The sequence below is a fragment of the Cupressus sempervirens genome, chromosome 11, assembly GCF_028749045.1.
Source record: "Cupressus sempervirens isolate cs-2001-9-10 chromosome 11, ASM2874904v1, whole genome shotgun sequence".
In the NCBI taxonomy this organism is placed as follows: Eukaryota; Viridiplantae; Streptophyta; class Pinopsida; order Cupressales; family Cupressaceae; genus Cupressus; species Cupressus sempervirens.
The window spans coordinates 15709822-15734397 of record NC_143128.1 but is presented as its reverse complement, the minus strand read 5'-3'; the positions used below and the strand labels follow the sequence as shown (position 1 = coordinate 15734397).

At 38.3% G+C, this 24576-nt stretch overlaps 1 protein-coding gene across 4 annotated transcripts in view; it reads left to right on the top strand.

The window, feature by feature from the left end:
* Positions 1–200: 200 nt before the first annotated feature.
* The window catches only part of LOC149527999 (phosphoglucan phosphatase DSP4, amyloplastic-like), a 250463-nt gene continuing 226087 nt past the window's right edge, over positions 201–24576 (top strand). Inside the window, exons 1-3 of one of the 4 annotated variants that reach the window (XM_089809326.1) lie at positions 201–382; positions 540–653; positions 3093–3156. In XM_089809326.1, the coding sequence (XP_089665452.1) occupies positions 318–382; positions 540–653; positions 3093–3156 (243 nt within the window). In that variant the 5' untranslated portion in view covers positions 201–317. The remainder of the gene's footprint in view (positions 383–539; positions 654–3092; positions 3157–24576) is intronic. The other 3 variants (XM_089809325.1, XM_089809324.1, XM_089809327.1) reach the window with 3 other exon arrangements.

Below are 24576 nucleotides of genomic sequence, written 5' to 3'. Positions count from 1 at the left end.
AAACAAAATACTCTTTTATCTGTATTAAGAAATATACCAAAATGGATGGCTTTGAATAATTGCCCCACAATGCCGCGGCCCACAGAGATCTTCCCATAAAGTCCACAAACTTTTTTAATATGGTAGATTTTATAAAAAGTTGCTCACGTGGTCTGGGTTCCTCGATATTGACATGCCGTGATATGACCTCCACTGCAGTTTTCTCTCTTTTATTATTATTGAATTTATGAAATTTGCATACCGAATTATTATCATTCACATATGTTTACCAGAGAAGTACTGTTTTAAACGCATTGAATTTCATTTTCTCAGGTCTAATGCCATTTATTCTACATTCCCAGTTAACTGTCCTCCCAATGGCTCTTGTTCAACCTCTGCACAGGTATGCACATCATGCATTTTTCCCAAAAATAAATAAATTAATGGAAACAATGGGATTACAGAGATATAGGCGTCTCTGCTTTTATAAGACGATTGATATGATCATCAATTTGAATCAGAAGCTATCCTTTTAACGGGTATGTAAATATTTGAATCAGAAATTATCTTTCGACTAAGCTGTCTGGAGTGGGAAGAATCAGTCCGTTGAAGTCATCTAGAAATGGAACCCGGTCTAATAACATCTCTAGAAGATTTGAACCTCGATGGATGATGTAAGCATTGTGATTTTTAATCTCATGTTTGAACAAAACAATTGTTATGTTTACTATGACTATTAATGACTATTAGAGGTTCAGATTTCTTCTCTTTTGTTGAAACCTTTTCTAATTTCAATCACAAGTAATACGTGTTATATAGGTATATATCACATTTTGTGCATAAATTTGTAGTGATACACCATGGCTTAATTTATACAATCTCTCGCATACCCTGTTGGGTGTTGAGTTTTATTTATACAGTTCATAATATTATATTCAAATTTACATTTACCAATAAGTTGGCTATATATCCGTGCATTCGTTTATATCAAACATAAATGTATAATATTATAACGAGAGATTACCTGTGGTAAAGAAGCTGTCTCTCTACTGCGTACACACACATTCTCTCTCTCTCTCTATAGACACACACACTTTGTGTGTACACAGAAAATGAATATATTAATATAAGACATGGAATATGTGTCTATTCATGTATATTTCAAATGACAGTATATATACAGAGAGATATATGCCCGACCTGGTACCATCTGTGTGTGAGGTATATGTACAATTCCACAATTTATGTGCCATCTTCGTTTATATCGAATGAAAGTCTTTAGGTAGTATAAATACAAGTAGGTATGTGTATACTATTTTTGTGCTTTCCCAAACGAAGTTATACATAAAAGTGTGTATATAACATTTGTGTCTTCCCAATGAAAGTCTATATGCAAAATTTGAATGTGTATCTACTAGCTGCGTGTATTTCTAAAATGGAAGTGTATACACAAGTGCATATGTGTATGCATCATGTGTATATTCTCAACCGAAATGTATGTGCAAGTGGAAATGTGCATTCACCATTTGTATATATCTAAATAAAAGTATTGAAATATAGAACAACAGATTTTAAACAGAGAGAAGAAACTTCTAGCTTCATTTTATTGAATAATAGATGCAAATTTATACAATTGCTTGACCCAACAACATTCCTTAATGACTGCTAATTAGATTGACAATAAACTACTTCATGATTGACAACACACACAAACTTGACAGCTAACTGAAACTTATGGACACCTAACTCAAACACATCTACAATAAGAACTTGATTCAAACTATAACTCTTTTACTCACACCTAAACTAAACTTGTGTTGCCAGCAACTCCACAAGGTTTGCCACATTTGCCACAATTATTATTGACTACTGTTGGAACATTAACTCCAACACCCCTACTTAATGTGACAACTAAAGAAAACATTATGTAGAAATTATACTTTGAAAAGATGTCATAGAGGAGTAAGATTGTCTCATAGTTATGCAGCTATCATCTAGCTTTGAAACACCATGGGACACACCATCTCCACATGAAATGTCTCATAACCCTCGTAAAGGTACGATGCCAAGCTTCCAGACTTTCAGATCTCCCGGAACTATTGGACACAAAATCTCCACATGGAATGCCTCATAACTCTCGTAAAGGTATAGCTTCTCCGACCCTATTGCACTTCAAACTATTTGAGCATCTATCTAGCCTCTACTACATTCTTTCATTCTCACAGCAGCAACTTCCTTTGAAAGGGAGATGGCTCTAATACCACATTGAAATATAGAACAACAAATTTTAAACAGAGAGAAGGAACTTCTAGCTTCATTTTATTGAATAATAGATGCAAATTTATACAATTGCTTGATCCAACAACATTCCTTAATGACTGCTAATTAGATTGACAACAAACTACTTCATGATTGACAACACGCACAAACTTGACAGCTAACTAAAACTTATGGACACCTAACTCAAACACATCTACAATAAGAACTCGATTCAAACTAGAACTCTTTGACTCACATCTAAACTAAATTTGTGTTGCCAGAAACTCCACAAGATTTGTCACATGTGCAACAATTATTATTGACTACTATTGAAACATTAACTCTAACAAAAAGTATATATATACACAGATGGATATGTGTATGTACTATCCTCCTGTATTCTGAAATTCAAATTATATAGACACAAGTGGGCAAGTGTACGTAATATTTGAGTGTATACTCAAATGAAAATATATACAAGTGGGAGTGTATATGTCATTTGTGTCTATTCCCAAGTGAAAATGTATATACACAATTGGCTATGTGCATGTACTATCATGTGTATAGATATACTTGTATACCATGTACCATTTGGTGAAGTTATAACTGAAATATCATATTATATATATGTACAAACACACAATCAGATGTGCGTGTATATATATATATATATATATATATATATATATATAGGTTGAAGAAATCAATAACATTTTTCTGTTCAGGAAAATTGCTGCATATAGTCATAATATATATGAGCACAGGTATTTATAATGATTTGAAGAAATCAGTGAGATTTTTTCTGTGGAGGAAAATTGTTGCACTTTTTTACTTCAATAGATTTTGGCATGCAGATCCTTTGTTTGTTTGTTTCAAAAGGCGGTAGCTACAAGGAGCAAGCCTTCAGAAATTCATCAGGTATTTCTTGTTCTGTAGTTTGCAAAATCATTGACGTAATTCATGTCTTGTTGCTTTAAAGCAGTCTTGACGGGTTGCACTTGGTTTTTTTATGCTTTAATGTAATTATCTCAATAAAATAAATAAGTTTAATTACTTTCACTAAGCTTAAAATACGAATATAATATCAATGCATTAGGACACCAATGAATCTTTAATCATTCTTAAAAAGTCATAAAAATGAATGTTGTGCTTTGATCAGTGCATCGGGATAAGGTTCTTACAGAATAAAAAAAAGGGCCCAGAATTGCTAGAGGCAGAGCTTTTATGTGCTTAAATCTCTACTGAGAGATGTTTTAAGTCGAAGAGAACTTGTGAACATCTACTCAAAATGGTAACTTTAATTTTAGAGGTTATAGAAAAGAAAGATAACTTATAGCAAAGTCGTGATGGGATGTAGAGTTGAGAAAAAATAATATAACCAAGGCCCAAACAAGTAGGGTGCTGGGGAATCCTCTTTCTGGGCATACAAAGTGGGTTTTTACTATTTACAGTTCCCATGGCTGGAATTCCTCATCCGATTGATCTTCAGTTACTGGGATCTCTTTGCATCAGACAACTAGTATTTATTCCCTGCTGAAGGACTTCTCTTCAGCTGAACATTGAACTGGGCTGGCCTAGTAAGCACATGCTAGCATTCAAGCCAGGAGTCTGGCCAACATAATTTACAAAAAGAAATCAATTCAGCTCTAGTCTCTTAGTCATTGGATATTTGTTTTTGTCCGTTAATTATTCTCTGCAAGTTGGATTTTCAAGTAGCATATATTTGGAACTGTAAATTTTATTGCTTGCATAGTATGAGGCTTTAGCTGTGTGTATAATTTATCCATTCTGCTATATTTTGAATTGGTAGATAGGAAACTGTAGTCCTATATGGCAGGGGCCAAGAAATGAAGCTTCATTTGTTGTTATGAATCATGTTCACACATTTGGTTTGTATATGTCGATACCCTTGTATTCTTACTACATGTGCTTCATAACAGGACACCACATGTCATAAAAAACTGTATATGCTTCATAGAAAGGCATAACAAGGCTTCCCATGCCACAAGAAGAAAATCCCAGATAAGTTTTGATCTAACGAGAATTCTGATCACACACACTCAAGTTTCAATTACTTATTTTCGTCTGCAGGATCTGCCTCGAGCCATCAATGACCTCTGGATCCTCAGGAACTCACTCAATAATTAGAGGACTGATTTAGAACCAAGACTGAAAGGACAAACAATGCGTTGAAAGCTTATCAAAACTTCACAAATGCTCCAAACTCCTTTCAAAATTCCAAGGGTTATTAATGGTTTGTATAGGCAAATACAAGGACTCAACTTCCCAAGGGTACTACTAGGGTCTTCAAGGCCTCCAAATACCTAACCCCACCCAAAGAGTCAAGATTCAACAGCCCATCTCATAGGTAAACACAAAGTTGCTGATCCAATAGGCCTAGTAGCAATTAGGCCTCCTGAGGCCAAAATTCCCACTTTACTTCAAACTTTTCCAAAAGACAAAAAATAAAAGATATTTGGGCACCCAATTGGCCCTACTTCAACATATTAAAAGATCAATGAGGGTTGTTTTGGACCAACATAGCCTAATGACTGACTGTGACAGTTTTTAGGCTAGAAATATGCCACTTTTACAAAGGAACCCCCCTTGAAACTTGTTGTGGTCTCACTACACATGTCCCATTTTTAGTCACAGAATGGGGTCCCCCTACTATTCCAAAACAAAAAAACCCTCTTGACGCACCTAGTCAGGTGCCTCGGTCGATTAGGACTTTCCTTTGAGTCTAGGTTAGTTCTGGGCACCCGGTTGGGCAATCACAAGCAGCATCGGAGGACAAAAAGGCAAGTTTTTGGCTTAAAATGCAAAAAGTGCACAATTGTGCACCGTGCACCCTCAGAGGTGCACACATTCACAAGCTTGGTCTATAAATCGAACCATCCCCCATCCCTGCCTTCATACTCACTTGTCTTCTTTCAAAAACCAAGCGCTGCACCTTCGCACCCACTTGAGCTCCACAACTCCGCATGTCCGCATCAAGCGCATCTACCTTCTCCAAGGTAAAAGAAAACTACTAAGGATGCACAAATGCGCAAGTGCACACCCTCAGAAGGTGCGCATGGTGCACTTTTAGCCTCCACAAAATGGTTTTTGCCAAGTCAAGTGTGTAGTTGCGCAACTACGCACTTTAGATTTATTAGTACATGTTTGACAAAGCGTGCACATGCACAGGTGCGCTTGGTGCGCATGTACGCATTCTAGGCATGATTAGGAGATCTCAGTCAGTTTCTTATGTTTTCAGTCAATTTTTTGTCGGTTCAGGTCACATGTTAGGGTTGTCATAGGTTTCCAACATCAGATGCTAACACCTCTCTTTTTGTGCAGATATAATGGTGTCATCTTCATTCTCCATGGCCATGAAGATAGCACCAAAACCAGTTGCCTTCAGATATCAAGGAGCACCGAAGAAATCTCGATTTCAAGATAAGCATTTTGAGATCCGAGATATTGGGCTGGGACATATTGATTGGTACACTTTCCTGTTATTGTGTAACAAGCCCAAAGAGAGGTCAGTCATGGTGTCATCATTGATCCGAAGTGGTTTGGTAAACATTGCCTCTCATCCGGTGTTAGTTCAATCATCAGAACTGATCATGACTTTAACACATCATTATGTGCCGGAAGAGAAAGTGGTCAAGAGTGTGACTGGAGAGATAGTCTTGGATATTAGACCTCGGAATATTGAGGTGGTCTTCCACCTTCCACGAGGAGACTAGTACTTATAGATCACCTATGACGATGCAGATAGATGGTACAGAGAGAATGAGTCAGAAGCCAAAGAGTTGGTACAAGAGAAGTACCTGATCGATAGATCACCTTTAGGCAGAAGAAGTGGAAGGGTCTATATGACTAGAGGCTATATGATAGATGATATTGGCTACTCATTGTTCTTCTGAGTAGAGCTATGGGCCTTCCTATGGAAAGTTATCTGGAAACATGGATGGTGCACTTCATAGAAACCATTAGAATGGGGAAGATGCCTATTGATTGCACCATTATACTCAACAACAATCTAGATGAGCAGCTGATTTTACTAAAGAATGACCCCTGCTTTTATATGACCTCCTATATGGTGTATCTTTTAGCGGCATGACCCACAAATTATCCAAGATTGTACAGGAAGGGAAGTATGTAGGATGCAAATGCCTTGCCGTAAGTGGTTTATCCCCAACTTGTGAAAAAGAAGCTTCTCCTACAAAGTCTTGAATATAGGGTGATCAATGATGGGTTCATATTTTCTATCATTAGGTTCATTGAAGGGGATTATGCCAAAATAATGTTAGTTGAAGCAGTAGTGCGAATAATGCAGATTGGAGTATATTTCATCCAATTCAAGACATTCGCCTATATTCAGGTAGCTGGTACCCTCTTGTGCCCAAACAAGCTCCCACGATATCCATCGGATAGATTTTATTGTTGGAGATAGCAAGACAACTAGCTTTTTCTTATAACATGGTGAGGAAGCAGTACAACAAGACTTGGGTGTGGTCAATCACCATTGGGGCCTTTGAAGTCAAACAAAAACAAGATATTGCTACATTTGATTTAGAGTGGGATCATTATCCTCTTGAGGATTACTGGTCACCTTGCCTATATTTTGACAATATTGGGATGGTGCAACATTTAGTGGGAAAGAAGTTCGTACCCGAAGTAGCACTGGAGGATAACTAGATGAACGCTGTAGATGACTATGATATTTGATTTAGGGACTATTGTAGAATGAATCTACAACTTGCTGAAAAAGTGCTTAACATGGAGATACCTCTTAAGGCATGGAACAAGGATGCCCCCGAAGTGTTGAATCCCTTATATAATAGGGACAAGATATATGAATGGCCCATTATGAACATAGAAATTGGGCTAGAGGAAAATGATGATATTGATCATCGGGCTAGACATATTGTTGAATTGACAAGGGAATCGATCAGAAAGCCTTTCCGTTTGGACCTAGTTCCTCAAGCCCCAACTCTTCAAGCTACAACTCGACCTAAGAAAGGAAAAGGAACCAAGGTCACCGTGTAATGTTCTTGTTCTTGACGAATGGAGACCATACGGTATATGTAGGGGGCTTGTACAGATGTACGACGGACACAAAACTGCATGGAAGGATGGGGTTTGTCACCGGGGAGATGCAGTATGATGGAGGCAGCTGTACGGTGTATGTGAGAAGAGGTGAGGGCCGTACAGTATGCAAGGATGACATCGTATGGTAGTGCTAGAGAGTGTAGAGAGTGTGAAAGGAGTGAGGGAATGGAGGGTGACGGAAGATGAAAGATGGAAGTTGGGAGATGGAAGATGGCGAAAGGAGTACAAGGAGTATGGAGGGATGGAGGAAAAAGTACAGAGGGGTGGAGGGAGTAATATGGAGAGGGGTGGATGAAGGAGTATGGAGGGAAGAGTACACTGGGTATTGTATGAAAATTGGAAAGAGAATACAAACTCATATACAAGTGATATTAGAACACAACTCCATCAAATAAATCCCAAGTATGAATAGTGTTGGTGTAAATAGATATTTACTAGTTACACTTTACTTAAGTGTACTTAGGTTAGTGCATTATTTTATTATTTATTTTGTGAGACACTTAGGAGTTTACGTACCTTTATGAGTTGTCATGTTGACGACACAGAAGTGCGCAACTCTAATTCAACACATGGCGTCTACAACACTGGAGTTTGCATCATTCACTAAGTTGTCATGTAGACAATAGTTATTCACACTCCCTTTTTTAGCACATGGTGTCTACAACATAAATTTGCATACTACACCATTGTAGGTTTATCCTCTCATCATCGCACTTACTTCCGTGCTTAATGGAGGATAACCCATATCTGGTGGAAATGTGCCTGGTTGTATGACTCATCATAATGCTGATTTCTAGGCATTCTAGATGCATCTCAGAGGCCTTTATATACAAGCACTCCTAGTGTACTTGTACATTGAATTGAATACTATACAATTATTCTGATCATACTCTGGTCTATTTTGTGCTTGTGTTTGAGTTCCTTGGTCTTGGGTGAATTTTTCCCTAAGGCAAATTCTTACATGGTATCAGAGCTGAGGGAGATTCTCGTCACAAAGCCATTGGAGACCTTGTTGCTTCATCTCTTGAAGGGACCCGATTCAGATCCGGAGCATCTGCAGCAATTGGGAGTGTTTAGAGCCGAAGCGGACCTCGCCGTTGCGTCCGGAGCAATGATTTGGTGAAAATCGACTATAAATTTGCCTACTCTAGGCAAAAGTCGATCGTGAGGCAAATTTTTTTTGCAAATCGGAACCTGAAGGCCCGATTTGCAAGCTGGGTATGGTCTTTTATTTGATTTGCTAATTTATTTTTCAGATCTGTTATTATTTTTGCATTTTCAGAATTTTTTTTTTTTGGAATTTTAGCCCAGTTGGGCGTGCAGAGAAATTTTTTTTGCATAGGCATCGGGAAGTCACACCCCGACCTTGCGCAGAGAATATTCTGCAGAATATTCTATTTATTATTTCACAGGCATTAATCACGATCCGGCGACCACTCAATTTTTTCGGCAAAGGGCTACACATTACCCCACCGACCGATCATCTCAACATTCTTCGATGTGCCCACTACAACGACAACTCATTTTACTTTACAGTGTGCGGGCTTTGTGTTTTAAATTATTTTGAGGTTAGTCCCACCAACAATGTGGGACTAAACTACCATACTTCCGGCACAGCAAAAACTTTTTTCCGACGCCTGTGGTCTATTCCCGGTCGAGAAACTTGCATGCTGCCTTTTTGCGAATTCAGTCTCTGACCCCCTGCATGGTAGACACGCAGCAATCTCTCAAGCGGACACGCGACCAAATAGCCTGCTGCTACATAGAATCTGTCAACCCCACGTTAGCATATATAGTTCGCAAACCTGTGGATGCCCAATCAACAACTCACAGCGACCCACATTAGTGCCGAAGGACACGTGGCTGCATAGTCAGCCCCCGTACGACAATCCATGTAGGCAGACATGTCACCGACGACACGTCAGCACGTTGTGCCAACGCGGATCTGTACTGCCAACTCAACAGTACACGTCAGACTCTACCGTACGTTATGTATAGGTGCCGTATAGCCAACGTCATCATCAGTACAACTGACATCATCTCCACGTCAGCAATGGCCTGCGTTTTCACTAACATCAACAAACTACTAGCCTAAATTTGACGGCCCCCTGACCATCATTCCAAGGCAATTTTGAATTGTTGCGACGGTCATTTGACCGTCCAATTTAACATTGTGTTTTCCTCTCCAGGCCCCTCTTCAGATGCAATTTTGATTTGGCAGCCTGACTTTGAGAGGCCATAACTCGGTCATCCAGACTCCAAATCAGGTGCCATTTTTTTTGATTTTGGGTAGAATTTCTTGAACTTTTAAGTGGTGCAACTCTTTTCTAGTTTTGGTGCACGGATTTTTCAGAAATAGCATTTTGGCGACTGTACCTCTCTAATCCTGCATTTTGCAACTTCAAATGCATCGTACAGGTTCATCTGGACTCCTTTTCAGGTTCCGTTTTTTTTGAAAGTGCATATTTTTTCGTCTACTTTTCAATCTGTAATTAGATTGTAGGCTTCTGTGGACAAAATAACCACTTTTAGAAATAGGTCCTGTTTTACATTGTATTGTTTCACAATAGTTGTATTTTTGAGCTACATTGCAAAATTCTAGATTTGTACTCTATACAGAGGTTGTAATCAGCAAAATCAGAAGCCCACTTTGTCTATTTGACAAGTGGCCTATTGTAAATGCACTAGATATAAAGTGCCAAAATCATTCATTTGGGGGGGGGGGGGGGGGGGAATTTTTGATTGAGTGAAAAGGGGGGGTGTGTATTGTGTATTGTGTCTCCTTGATCTTGTTCTCTTACATTATGGGTTCTTTTTCAAAGTTAACTCCACATAATTATGCTACTTGGAAAGAAAACATTAAGGAACCATTGGTAGAAAAAGGTTTACTGCATTATGTAACCGGTGCAACAAAGAAACCTCCTGCTAATGTTGATGAAGCTCGGAAAGAAGACTGGGAATCCAAACAAGAGATGGCCCTAGGAACCTTGTTGAAAAATATCTTTGATCCTGTTAAATTTCACATTAGGAAGCTTACCGATCCAATAGAGGTTTGGGCTAAACTTGAAGCATTTTATGGGACAGTAGATGAAGACATGGCTTACACCATAGAGGACAAACTTCTCAAGTTGGATCCTAGTAATTTTGACACCATCAAAGACTATCTTACCCAAGTAAACATGTATAGGGCACAATTTAAGGACTGTGGTGAACCCATCAAGGATGGAAAGATGATCAAACACATCATGACTCATCTTCCACCTGAATATGCTCCTTTTGTCGGTATTATAATACACACAAATTAACAATGCATAGTGCCTATGTTAAGCCTTCATTCGAGAAATTATCAGAAATGTTGATCTTAGAACATGACAATCTAGTGAGTATGGGAATTCTCAAGTCTTCCAAGACCAAAGCCTTGGTAGCTAATGAAGGTAATTCAAGTGGTAAAAACTCCAACAAGAAGCAGAAGCAGTGGAAGGCTAAGCCACAAGATGACACAACTATCCTCCTCAAAACAACAATTTTCCTCAAATCAATCTTCTTCCACTCAACAATCTTCTTCACAACAAGGGAAGTCTTCTTCCAAAAATAATCAAAAGGGGAACAATTCCAACAAAAAGGGAGAAGAAAACTTGTTCCTATTGTAAGAGGAATGGTCATGATGAACATGAGTGCAAGGATAAGCAGATTGATGAATTGGTCAACATAATGAGGAAACACAAAATTGATGTACCAAATGCATATAAGGATAAGGGATCTTCAACCACTTCAAAGGGTAAAGGACAAGCTTTGGTAGCAAGTGCAAACAATGCCAAGGAATGGGTTCTTGATTCAAGAGCAACACATCATATGGGTGCTTCAAGGGAGCAGTTTTCCTCTTTGAAACCATCAAATGTACCTTATATCTACGTGGCCAATGATACGCAAGTGGAAGTAGAAGGTAAAAGAAATGTTGAGTTGGAAAATGGCGTCTTCAACGATGTTCTACATGTTCCTAACCTTAGCACCAACCTTCTCTCCATCTATCAGATAACTCACTATGGATGTGGCAACAAAGTAGAGTTCCTCCTAGATATAGTTGTGGTGAAAAAGCTCCAAGATGATTCTATGGTGGCGGTTGGAAAGGCTAATCATGAGATAGGACTTTATTCTTTCTCACATTTTGTGCCTAAGTCCACTTCGCTTGCCTTGTTGACTCATTCAAACACACAAAGTAAACTATGGCATGAGAGATTTGGACATCTTAATTATCGCTACCTTCAACAACTCAGCAACAAGGATATGGTTATTGGTCTACCTCAAGTCAAGTATTCAGAGGGTGGATGTCCAGGTTGTGAAGCAGGCAAGCATCCTGAAGAAACATATGACAAGGGGAAGTGTTGGAAGGCAACTGCTGTTCTTGAATTAGTTCATAGTGATGTAGCTGGCCCATTTCCAGTACCATCATTTGGTAAGGCCCGCTATGTTCCAACCTTTATTGATGACTTTTCACGGTACACTTGGGTCTTTTTTCTTGTTCATAAGAGTGAAGTATTTGATAACTTCATCACCTTCAAAGATCAAGTTGAGAAAAAATTAGGGAAAGCGATTAGGATTCTACGAATAGATAATGGCTAGGAATATGTCAACTCCAGGCTTATAGACTTTTGCACTATGAGGGTATTGATTTTCAACATTCAGTTGCATACATGCTACAGCAGAACGGTGTTGTTGAAAGAAAGAATAGAACCCTTAAGGAAATGACCACTTGTATGCTTCAACATAAGTCTCTATATCAAGTGTTTTGGGCAGAAGCCATGTGTTGTGCCAATTACATCCAAAACAAAAGTCCCCATAAGGCCTTAGATGGAATGACACCTTTTGAGGCATGGTGTGGAAGAAAACCAAGTGTAAAGCACTTCAAAGTTTTTGGTTGTCCAGCATGGGCAAGGATACCTCCACAAAAGCGAAAGGCATTAGAACCACAAAGCAAACCATGTATATTTGTTGGATATCCCAACCATCTCAAGGCATACAAACTAATGGATCCAGAGACTCATGAAATCTTTTATGAGAGGAGTGTTCATTTTGAAGAAACTTGTCCAAGTTTGGCTTCTTCAACTCCTCCTTCCTCCTTCGTGGATAGTGATCATAGTGATGACAGTGACTCGGAAGATGAGATTCCTTCAACTTTGACTCACAAGATACCACCTTCGCAGGGTCAACAAACAGTTGAGGACATTCCTTCTTCTTCCACTAAACCTCGTTGGGTACAACAAACCCTTGATGCAGTAGGTTCATTGGTGGGGAATCCTTCAGACACTTGGAGGACAAGGTCAGAGCACTAGTCATTGCTTAAGATCCACACTCATTTAAGGAAGCATCAGGGATTCCAAAAAATGGGACAAGGCTATGGAGGAAGAATATAATTCTTTGATGAAAAATAACACTTAGGACTTAGTTCCCCTTCCTAAGGGAAGAAAGGTGGTCCGATGTAAGTGGATCTATTGAACCAAATTTGCAGCGGATGGAAGTGTGGATAAGTATAAGGCCAGATTAGTTGCCAAAGCTTTCTTGCAGGTTCCAGGTATTGACTATATAGAGACTTTTGCACAAGTTGCCAAGATGAACACTAGCTATTGCTGTAGCGCATGGTTGGGTTGTACACCAAATGGATGTTAAGAGTTCTTTTTTGAATGGTGATCTTCACGAGGAGATTTATATGGAGCAAGCACAAGCGTTCGTACAGGATTCTACTATGGTTTGCAGATTGAAGAAGTCTATTTATGGTCTTAAGCAGGCTCCTTGGGCTTGGTATGCCAAAATAGATTCCTTCCTACTCTCAGCAGGATTCACTAGGTGTCATTTTGATTCGAATGTTTACATTCTTCAGACGGATGACTCACACTTGATAGTAGTGTTTTATGTAGATGACTTGATCATTACAGGGAGCACTTTATCCATCATTGCCAGTGTCAAGACCTCTCGACAGAACAAATTTGCTATGACAGACTTGGGTTTGCTACATTACTTCCTTGGCATTGAGATCACACAGTCTTTAGTAGGGATCACACTTGCTCAACCCAAGTATGCTCTTGATTTGCTTTCTAGATTTCACATGAGTGATTGCAAGCTTGCTTCTACTCCCTTTCTATTAGGTGTCAAGTTAGAGGCTGTGTACCACTCCACTTGTTGATGCTACATTATATAGACAGTTAGTTGGGAGCCTTTTCTACTTGACACATACACGCCTTGATATAGCTTTTGCAGTTGGCATGGTTTCTCGCTTCGTGCAAGAACCACATGAGCTTCATTGGAAGGCCGCCAAGCGCATTATGCACTACATAAAGGGTACACATACACATGGGATACATTATGCAGCAGGTATAGGACTTCAGCTGGTTGGATACATAGACTCAGACTATGCAGGGGACCTTGATTCTCACAAGTCTACTTCGGGTTACATATTTCACCTTGGTTCCGGCCCTATTTGTTGGCAGAGTAAGAAGCAAAATAATGTTTCTCTTTCTTCCATAGAGGTTGAGTATCAAGGAGCTGTCAATGTAGCTACAGAGGCTCTTTGGTTACAACACATCTTGAAGGAGCTTGGATTTTATCTACCTAAACCTACAGTCATTCATTATGACAATCAAAGTGCTATTGAGATCTCTAAGCATCCAGTTTAGCATCAGCGGACAAAGCACATCGAGGTTCATATGCACTATATCAGAGAGTTTATACATGAGCAGATCATTGCACTATAGTATTGTCCTACAGCAAAGCAGGTCGCTGATATCTTCACCAAACCCTTCACTGAGGTCAAGTATACTCATTTGCGAGATCTCTTGGGGATGCGAGATGTTGTAGAAAGGGGAGTCCCTTGACTTCTCTCTTCTCCTTCTTCTGGGAGGGATCTTTTCCTCATTTGAGGTCTTCTTCTCTCTCATCTTCTTTAATGTACTTATCTCTCTTTTTGGAGGAAAGTTTTTCCTATGAGGTTTTCCCTCTTTCTCCGCTTTATGAGAGATTGCATTGCATCATTGTATGTACAACATTACTTTTGTACATGGGTACCTAACATGGCATCGTAGCCGGGACCCATCATGCATTTGTGCGCTTAAGTGCATTCCCCTAAGTTGCACTTAAGGGGGGGTGTTGGTGTAAATAGATATTTACTATTTACACTTTACTTAAGTTTACTTAGGTTAGTACATTATTTTATTATTTATTTTGTGAGACACTTAAGAGTTTGCGTACCTTTATGAGTTGCCATGTTGAGAACACAGAAGTGCGCAACTCTAATTTAGCACATGGTCTCTACAACATAAATTTGCGTGCTACACCATTGTAGGCTTATCCTCTCATCATCGCACTTACTTTCGTGGTTAATGGAGGATAACCCATATTTGGTGGACATGTGCTTGGTTGTATGACTCATCATGATGCTGATTTCTAGGCATTCTAGATTCATCTTAGAGGCCTTTATATACAGGCACTTCTAGTGTACTTCTACATTGAATTGAATACTATACAGTTATTCTGATCATACTCTGGTCTATTTTGTGCTTATGTTTGAGTTCCTTGGTCTTGGGTGAATTTTGCCCTAAAGCAAATTCTTACAAATAGATATTGAATATTGATATTCTCCAATTAATACTCGTAAACAAGGATGGTACTCTGATTTGCCAGATCCGAGCAAAGTATTGCAGATGACGAAATAGGGTGAGGGTTGAATCCTACCGAAACCGGAAAGCCAAGTAGGGAAGGTCTTTCACTTCCAAAATGACATATGATAGAGAACTTGTCAGCCGACTTGATTGTCGTCGGTGATTTTGTACTTTGTAGTCGATGTCGTCGATAACTAGTTTGTAGCGGATAGATTTTGTAGCCGACAGACTCCTTCGGGAAGGTTCGGCGGATAGTATTTATACCCCGTCTGGGATCATTGTAAATCATCTTATCATATCTTATCAAGCAATATGTAATGTTTTGGCATATGCGAATAATAGAAAAAGTTTTGCTATTTCCATCTATTGTCTGTATGCATCAATCAATTAATCTATGCGGTAAACATTTGGTGCCGTTGCTCAATGGACTTGGAACAAAGGCTGGAATGAACACTAATGCCGAATCAGCTGAATAAAAATAAGAACAAGGTGAAGGACAAAGATGAAATTCGCACAACTCAAGGTAATTTAATTCTGGCACATTAGGCAGAGCATCGAAGGAGATTCCAGAAGATTGTCGACGGAAACAGGAGCGCGGAAGAATTGTTGGAGGAGACTTGACAGCGGGTGGAGTTGGTGGAAGAAGCACGGGAGGAGTTTTTGAATTTGTGTTCATCAAGGGAAGAGAATCTAGACAGAAGAGCAGTGACTCGCAAAGCTTGCAGTGCCGAGGGAGCATGAGTGTGGAGTGAACTCTTTGTCCGGGATACACTTCCGCAAGGGACAACTTCAGAAGATCCTTCTTTACCAAGGTTCGCAGCTATTAAGATCGCTCGTGTGGCAGAGCAGACCGTCGGTGTGGGAGTGCAGATCGCTGGTGCGAGAGTACAGATCGCCGGTGTGGGAGTACAGATTGCCGGTGTGGGAGTGCAGACCGCCGGTGTGGGAGTGCAAAGCCATGATGTGGGAGTGAACAGCGCCACTGTTGCAGGACTGAGCAACGCCTGTTTCCAAAATCCAATTGTGATGGCAGGACTCAAGGAAAAACTGCCGAACTTCGATGGCGATGGTATGATTGATTCCATTCGACATTCTATAACATGTGAAACGATCATGAGGGAAAATGGCATAACTGATGAAGACGACTGGATAAGGCAATTTCCCGCAACCCTACGGGGTGTGGCAATTGATTGGTTTACTAGTACAGATCCATGAAAGCTAAATAGTTGGAATAACATTAAAAAGGAGTTTCTTGCAGAATTTCAACTGTTGCGTGATGATAATGAAATTGTTGGTGAGATTTTCAATACTAAGCAGGGGAAGAATGAGACTGTCCACGTCTACGCCCAAAGTTGCAGAAGAAAATGAAAATTGTGCTGCCATCATCATACACGAAAGCTTATAACAGGGCACTAAACTTGGAAAGCGAGCAAAAGACGAAAAAGAAGAAGAATAGTTCCTCCAACTCAGATGACGATGAGTCCTCGGGAGAGGATACCAGTGATGATGAAAGCAGTAGAAAGAAGGTCTGCGCCCTACAGAAGGACATGATCCGCATGATGGAGGAGTTTAAAAATATGCAAAAGGAGACAAAGGGCAATGAGCTGTGGTGCACGGAGTGTAACTGACGGTCATACTAAAGGATCCTGTCCAAAGAACCAATTCTGCAACATTTGTCAGATCATGGGCCATTCGACAAAGGATTGCCCCTTTAACATGAAAACCAGAGGATCTCCGCAGGTGCTTCTTACACAGGAGGCTTCCCTCTCAGGCAGTAGCGGAAATACGAATAGTGCAGGTGCCACATCGGGAGGATACATGAATAATAGATGTGGGCAGAACAACAATAACAATGCAAACAATAACAATAACAATACCAATAGAAACCAAATCTAGTATGATGCCAACAGACGGTTGATCATACAATGCCGCGCATGTAATTTGTGGGGGCACTTTGCTTGGGATTGTCCAATGGCGAATACACCCAAACTATTATGTAGATGGTGCGGACTCGGCGATCATGACGATGCCAAGTGCCCAAAATTTGGAGTAAACTTGATCACTATCGGGACAGATGAAGAAGAGGTTTTGGCAATTATGCGGAGGCAAGCAAAAGAGTACTTGGACCCGGTCGAAGAAAAGAGGAAATTTGGGGAAGTGCGGTCGGAGATTGAAAAGGCATCGTAGGCGGAAACATTTCAGTTGAAGGACACCGCCGACACTTCGGCGAGGAATTCCGCGGAACAAAACATCGTATGGCAAATTTTGCAGACGGAGGTACCAGTCAAGATAAAGGATTTGCTTCTTACAATGCCTCAGCCCCGATCCGCTCTCACAAATATCGCTCTCGTTCCGAGGATACCAGCAGAACAAGGTAGCAGGAAGGAAATTGCTACAGGCGGAGAATACCAAATGTTGCTAGCCCTCACATCTGGACGGCATCCAATAGTCGTCGAGATGGGTATCCTCGGACATGTTCTCACAGACACAATAGTCGACGGAGGGTCCAGTGTAAATGTCTTACCTGAGGAGACCTGGAAGAAGCTGGGACAGTCGACATTGTGGCCTCCTAAATTTCAGTTGCTGACAGCGGATCAACACGGCATTAAACCCCTGGGCGTCTTGATGGCTTAGCCGGTGACAATCGGCACACAACCGTTTCTGTTGGACTTCGTCGTTATTTGAGTTAACTCCTAGTTTTAATATGTACTTCTGATAATTGGAGGAAATAAATACATTTCTTTTCCGGAGTTTCTCGTATGTTTATTTGCTGGTTATGAACGATTAATGTTCTGGAATTTAGATTTAAGTATTGGTTTACTGTCTGGATTTGAAATCTGCAGTTAAATATCTAAGGTTTTGGGAAAATATCCGTAAAGGGATATTACAGGAGTCTCCAACTGCACACAAATGCCATTGGAGGGAATCATTATGAAACCATTAACATCACTATGGGCAATTTCATTGTAGCACTCACTGCTAAGGGAATTCTCCATATTGTTAAAATTGCCATGATTAAAAGAGCCTCTATATTGGCCTCCTCCCAGATTCTTGGAGGCCTTTGGAGATAAAGGATGAGATTCCTTGGAAATAGGCATTTCCCGTTTCCCTTTCTTAACACTTCTTCTTGTGCTAATATAGGGAAGTGCACATTTTTTTTATAACTTAAATAGTCCAAGTCAGAGCACGCCTTCAGATTTTCAACAGAGCCTTTAATGTAATTTCTTTTCAACCAAGACATGTTATACCAAACCAAAATATGACAGACTGAATAATTTAAAGATCTTGATGCTTGTCCATCAAAAGCACACTGAACTATTTTTATAGACACATATATCAAAGATATACTGTCACAGACTAAGAATAAAGACCTATTTTTAATTTCAGAACAGAATGCTGAATAAGAATCCCTGTACCAGCAGAAATAATAAAGATTCATGAAAAAAATCAGAAGAGTCATGAAAGATTCTTTGTTCTCCTTGACAATACACAGTGGTGTTACACATATCGCTGTTATGAATAAAACACAAGAAGACAAGTCACACATAATAATATGCTTGCTGATATGCAAAATAAGGAGCCACTGAATCCACAATGATGTGGAAGGAGAAAGATGCCAAGACATCATTGCCAAATAAGACTAAGATCTTGCAGCCAAGCTGGAATAAGAAAACTCATGAGTACATTGAATAGGAAACTCAGGCACATGCTAGGAGGAGAAATACACGAACATAAATAGCAGGAGAAAGTAATTTGCAGGAAAAAATATTGAATAAGTCTACGAAGGTAATCCACAGGACGTAGCAGAGAAAATGATAGAGGAAGACATCAAATAATAACAAGAATCCACCATGAGCAAGATCTCTGCAAACTTTAAGAGTGGTAAGATCTCAGTTGCAGCTATCAAATTTCAATACTTACAGATAGCCTAAAGCACTTATGAAACTACATAAGAAAACATGAACTAGAGGAAAAAGAAATCTTACATAAATGCTGTTATCAAACCAAGCTCTAATGCCATGTTAATGTTGCCTAGAAAAATAATGATGAACAACAATAAAGAAGAACAAATAAAGGTACAAAAGACAGACGACATTCATCCTGGGAAAACCCTTCAACCTGAAAGGAAAATCCCAATCACACCAGAAAGATCTCTCTTTTATTGATAATAAAAAATGTTCAAGTACAATGATTTCCACTTGATTCATTATACCTCAACACACAAAAGCAATCACGTATATATAATTTAGAGACTTTTCATATCACTATCAAAGGTTTCTTCAATTGACAATTACAAGTCTCTTCACATTTCCAAACGCACAACTCTTCACATGACACATGTCTCTTCATATTATCTTAAATACTACCATAAATATCTTCTCCAGCTATAAACACAATACATAAGTATTATCTCAATTTCAATATATAGAAAAATCAGAGATAAAGATCTCTATCGCAGCTACAATTTTCAACAATTGTCCTTTTCAATGGTCACACCCTTTCACAATGACCGCCTCTTAAAAGAGTCACAACTCTTCATCTTTTAAACAAGTCACTTCCCTAGTTTCTTCCCTTTCCTTCCTTCTTCCCTTAGTCCTTCCTTACTTCTTATGATTCCTCCTTCCATTGACTCCTCAACAAAGTTCTCTTCTCTCCCTTTTATACCTCATGTTTGAGGGAGACAACTTTTCCGTTCATGCCTCTTGACCATTTTTTAAACTTAAATAATTTTTAATTGTTTTTAATTTTACTCTTCTATATTTTTTAATTTAATCATCATTGTTTATTTCAACCCTTTCAAATCAAGTAACGAACACCCTAAATATTTGGCTCATAGAGAACGGAGAATCTCGTCACGTAATAGGATCAAAAGAACACCTAGATAGTCTTGTGGAAGATTCAAATGAAGAAGTCACCATTGGGGACTATCGTGTGAAAGGAATTGAAACTTACACTATACATTTGAACTCAAACATTTCTCTCCAATTGATAGGCGTATTATTAGTGTAACATCAGGTTTTTCTACAACTACAAAATCAGCTGAATTTAATATTCTAATTAACTGTTGAGATCTATCTAAACTAACACCGAAGTTAAATCTAAAAACTGAATCTATTTTAATTACTGAATTTCAAATTTATTCTAATTGTTTGAGAATGCTGAAATTTAATCCTAATCTGAATTGTTGAAAAGAAAAGTTGCATCTAACGTACTAAAAAGAATCGATTTATGATACATCTATTTACAGGGAAAGAATCTTTCAGTTATATATATATTGCACAAAAGAAATAAAGAAACTTAAAAAAAACAAAGATATGTACTGATTTACTTGAGAGACTTTTTCAATTAATTGACCAAGCTCTAACTTTGGTGAGAGGAGAAGCATTATCGTAGGCTTAACCTCCCAACCGCAGACCTTTTTACTTATCCCCACAAGTTCTAAATTAATAGAACGGCCCTCCCTACCCTAAGGTCAGGCTTGGGACATTCATCGATCCAGTCATTCGAGTATTCAGGTGGGTTGAGGTCCCAACAGCTATTCGATTGAATAACTAAAGCATCAGGACAACGACGCGATCATCTTGTTGTGACATGTTTTGCCTTTTATTGCCCTAGCCAGGGATTTCAGAGGTGGGTTTTTATAACCCGATCTCCACCACTCAGCTTGACAACTAATTATCAAAGTGGAATTATATGAGCTAATTACATTAGAATAATTGTGTATTATCAATTACTGATGTCTTTCTTGTTTTCTTTTTGTCAGATTCATCTGCACCTCACACCATCAACGGATCTTTTGATCGGTGTCTCCTCGATGCCTGAACTATCACATCTTATACTTATTCATAAGATTGAGACTCTACATTCTCAAAATTTCCTTGGTATTCAGAGTTGTTCATTATTACTGTTTTTGTTTGTTTGGGAACAAAACATTTCATGACACAATCTATAGATTAAAGACAGGGTTTGATAAAGGTATAGTTCTTATTCAAAAGTATTCTTGAATTAAGTGTTGGAAAATTGGTAATATCAGACAATGTAAAAGATGAGAGCATAAGTTTTACTACTTCCTTAATCGGCTTCTATCATAAATATCATCTACTTAATTAACAGCTATGTAATCAAGCTCTGTTGGCATTTTTCTATTATTTTGAGCACAAGAAAAACAACAAGACTCAAATCTGTGCACACAACTCCTTCACTTTGTATCAACCCGACTTAGAAAAGAAGACAGAAAAAGATGAAAAACGTGAGTGATAGAACATAAATTCGATTTTAGTACACCTTTACTTGGCTATGATTTACTATGCGCCCTGCTTGATGAATTCTTCAAATATCTGCTGAATTCTGTCGCTCAGGGATGTGCAAGAATGGCTTCACGTATGCTCAGATATATGATTTCGTGGCTAATCAGGATGATGTTACAAGCGATGAATGTTTGGGCAGAAAGGTTGACGGATCTTAGGAGGAAATCTTGAGACAGGTATCTCACGGCAGAAAACTTTCAATGTTTGGACAGACTCGGGTTACTGAAAGACAAAACTCTGAGACTATGGCGGAAAGCATGAACAGACGGGAATGTTGTTACTCGTGTCCGAAAACGACAAAGGCAAAATATAAAAAGATATTGAACGGCTTTTCAACTTTTGCCATTACAAGACTCTTATGCGATTGAAATTCCATCGATTTGAAATATGAATCGTTGGAACAAAAAGGTGAAAAAGTTTTATTAATATAATTTAATGTTATATTATTATTTTGGTTAAATTATAATTAAGTGTATACAAAGTGACATTATTGTATTATAGATCCTAATATAATAGTGCCACTTTGCAAATATTTAATTGTGATTTTAATCAAAATAATGATATAATATTAAATGATATTACTATTTAATAAATAGAGGTAAGAATTTTTATTTAATTTTAAAATCTTGTATTATTTTTAGCTCATGTAACTTTCCAGTTTGAAATTTGTTGTCAAGCTTTAACAATCTTGCCATGGCAACTTTTTGATCAAACCTGATATTCTTGATAACTAGGTCACATGATCATCCCATTTCCGTATGACCTCATTTCGTAATGCTTCTCCTCCTTCTCGAGTCTTTATCCTGCAACCTTCAAAACAATCATTCTCGCCAAAAACAGCAATTTCATAATTCATAATTTGCCAAATAATATCGTTAGGAATTTCATCATAAATAATAACTGATTTGAACAATGGTTAAAAAAAAACTATTTTCATTTCTCATGAACACAACGGCTAAAAACTATATTCATTTCACATGAACACAACGGCTAAAAACTATATTCATTTAGTACAACGCCTTAAGATAACTGCTTCAATTTCACATGAACATGAATAAATAAAACAACGGCTATAACTACCATGATGAAACAACGACTAACTTCACTTGAACATGAAAAATTATTCTGATTCAACGGCTATTTTTAACTAAGGAGAAATTAGGGCAAAAATTGGGATGTAACAATTAGTACTAGGTATCAAATGTAATTTGGTTTCCATTTCAGCCCTTGAAGACAAAGGATATTGAATTACCTTCATGGATGGTAAAGTTCTAGCCTAGCCTAAGAACTCAAACATTAAGAAAGCTCACACTACAGAGGCTCGATATGGATGTTTGTACCAGCTTTGTACTTCTCCTTCTCAAGAATTAAATCCAAAAATCCTCCAATACAAGTGAGATTTGGCATAGAAGATTAGGGCATCTTCACTATCATGCACTAGCTTCGATAGAGAAATTGGTAACAGGTTTAGCTAACTTAATCTATAACATGAAAGAACTTGCAAAAGGCATGCCTAGGGAAAGAACACAAAATAAACCTTGCATAGTAGTGAAAATAGATCTAAAGATGTATTAGAACTTGTTCACTCAGATTTCTGTGGACCAATGATAGTAACCTCTTTAGGAGGACTTTTGTACTGTGTTGTTTTTGATGACTATTCTAGGAAGTAAAATGTAAAGAGTCAAATGAAGTCCTTATGAGATTTAAGGAATTCAAGGCTCTACAAGAAAATATGTTGGGTAAAAGAATAAAAATCCTAAGATCAGATAATATGGGGGAATACATCTCTAGTGACTTCAAAACCTTTTGTAATAATGTTGGGATTAAGAGCGAGTTTACAGTTCCTTAAAATCCTCAACAAAATGGGGTAGTAGAAAGAAAAAATAGAACAATTGTAGAAGCAGCCAAAGCCATGGTATATGACCAAAACCTTAACATCTCTCTTTGGGTTGAGGGTACTAATACCGTTGTCTATATTCAAAATAGATGTTGTCCCTCCCATTTGGATAACAAAACCTCTGAAGAAGCATTCATAAAAGTAAAACCTGATATAAGCCACTTGAGAATCTTTGGTTGTCTCGTTTACATTCATGTACTCAAAGAAAAGAGATCCAAACTAGAACCCTTAGGGAAAAAGGGAATATTTCTTGGCTATAGGGAAACATCTAAAGCCTATAGGATTTACATCCTATAAACGAAAATTAAATGAACTAAACAGAGATGTAATCTTTGAAGAAGATTTTGCATTCAAAAGATTCTCAGAATCATGAAATGGACATCGAAGATCAAGAATCTCCTCATAATATGGAAGATCATACTCCTGAGGTTTAGAGGGAGACTCTTGAAGTTATGGAAGATGACAATCAAAATGAACCCATAAACTCTACTGATGGGCCTAGAAACACTACAGTAAATCGCAAAAGACCTCTTTGGACAATAGAGATGATTCAAGAGGCTAAAAATTATGCAACTCGAAAAGGAACGTGTAGAGAAAGCAAGAGTACAAATAGATACTCCAGCTATGTTGCTCTTATGAGCAAAATGATCAAGTCTGAACCTTTTGGTGTTGAAGAAGCACTCCAATATCAATTGTGGAAAGATGCCATGACAGAAGAATATCGATCCATACTCAAGAATGATGTTTGGGACATTGCACCTAGACCTAAAGACAAATTAGTCGTCTCATCCAAATGGCTTTTTAAAATCAAACATGCAATAAATAGGAGCATTGAAAAGTATAATGCAAGGTTTTTTGCCAAAGGGTTCTCACAAAATGAAGGAATTGATTATGAAGAAACTTTTTCTTAAGTTGCTTGTTACACATCCATCGGGGTTGTGATTACTATTGCTGCATCAAAAGGATGGAAGATCACCAAATCAATGTGAAGACTTCTTTCTTAATGGCATTATAGAAGAGGATGTGTACCTAGAACAATTTGAGGGATTTGTGATTCATGATGATGCTTCTCATGTTTGCAAATTGAAGAAGGCTCTATATGGTCTTAAACATGCTCTTCGAGCTTGGTATGAGAGGATAGACAATTACCTCTTTGAACTAGGGTTCTCGAAGAATGATGCAGATTCTAACCGTTACTTCATAGTAATAAATGGTCATATGTTAATTCTCATTCTTTATGTTGACGATTCACTGATCACAAGATCATCTCATCACCAAGTGCAAACAAGATCTTGCATCTGAGTTTGATATGAAGGACTTGGGTCTCCTTCACTTTTTTCTTGGTTTAGAAGTATGGCAACACGATAATGGTATTATCCTA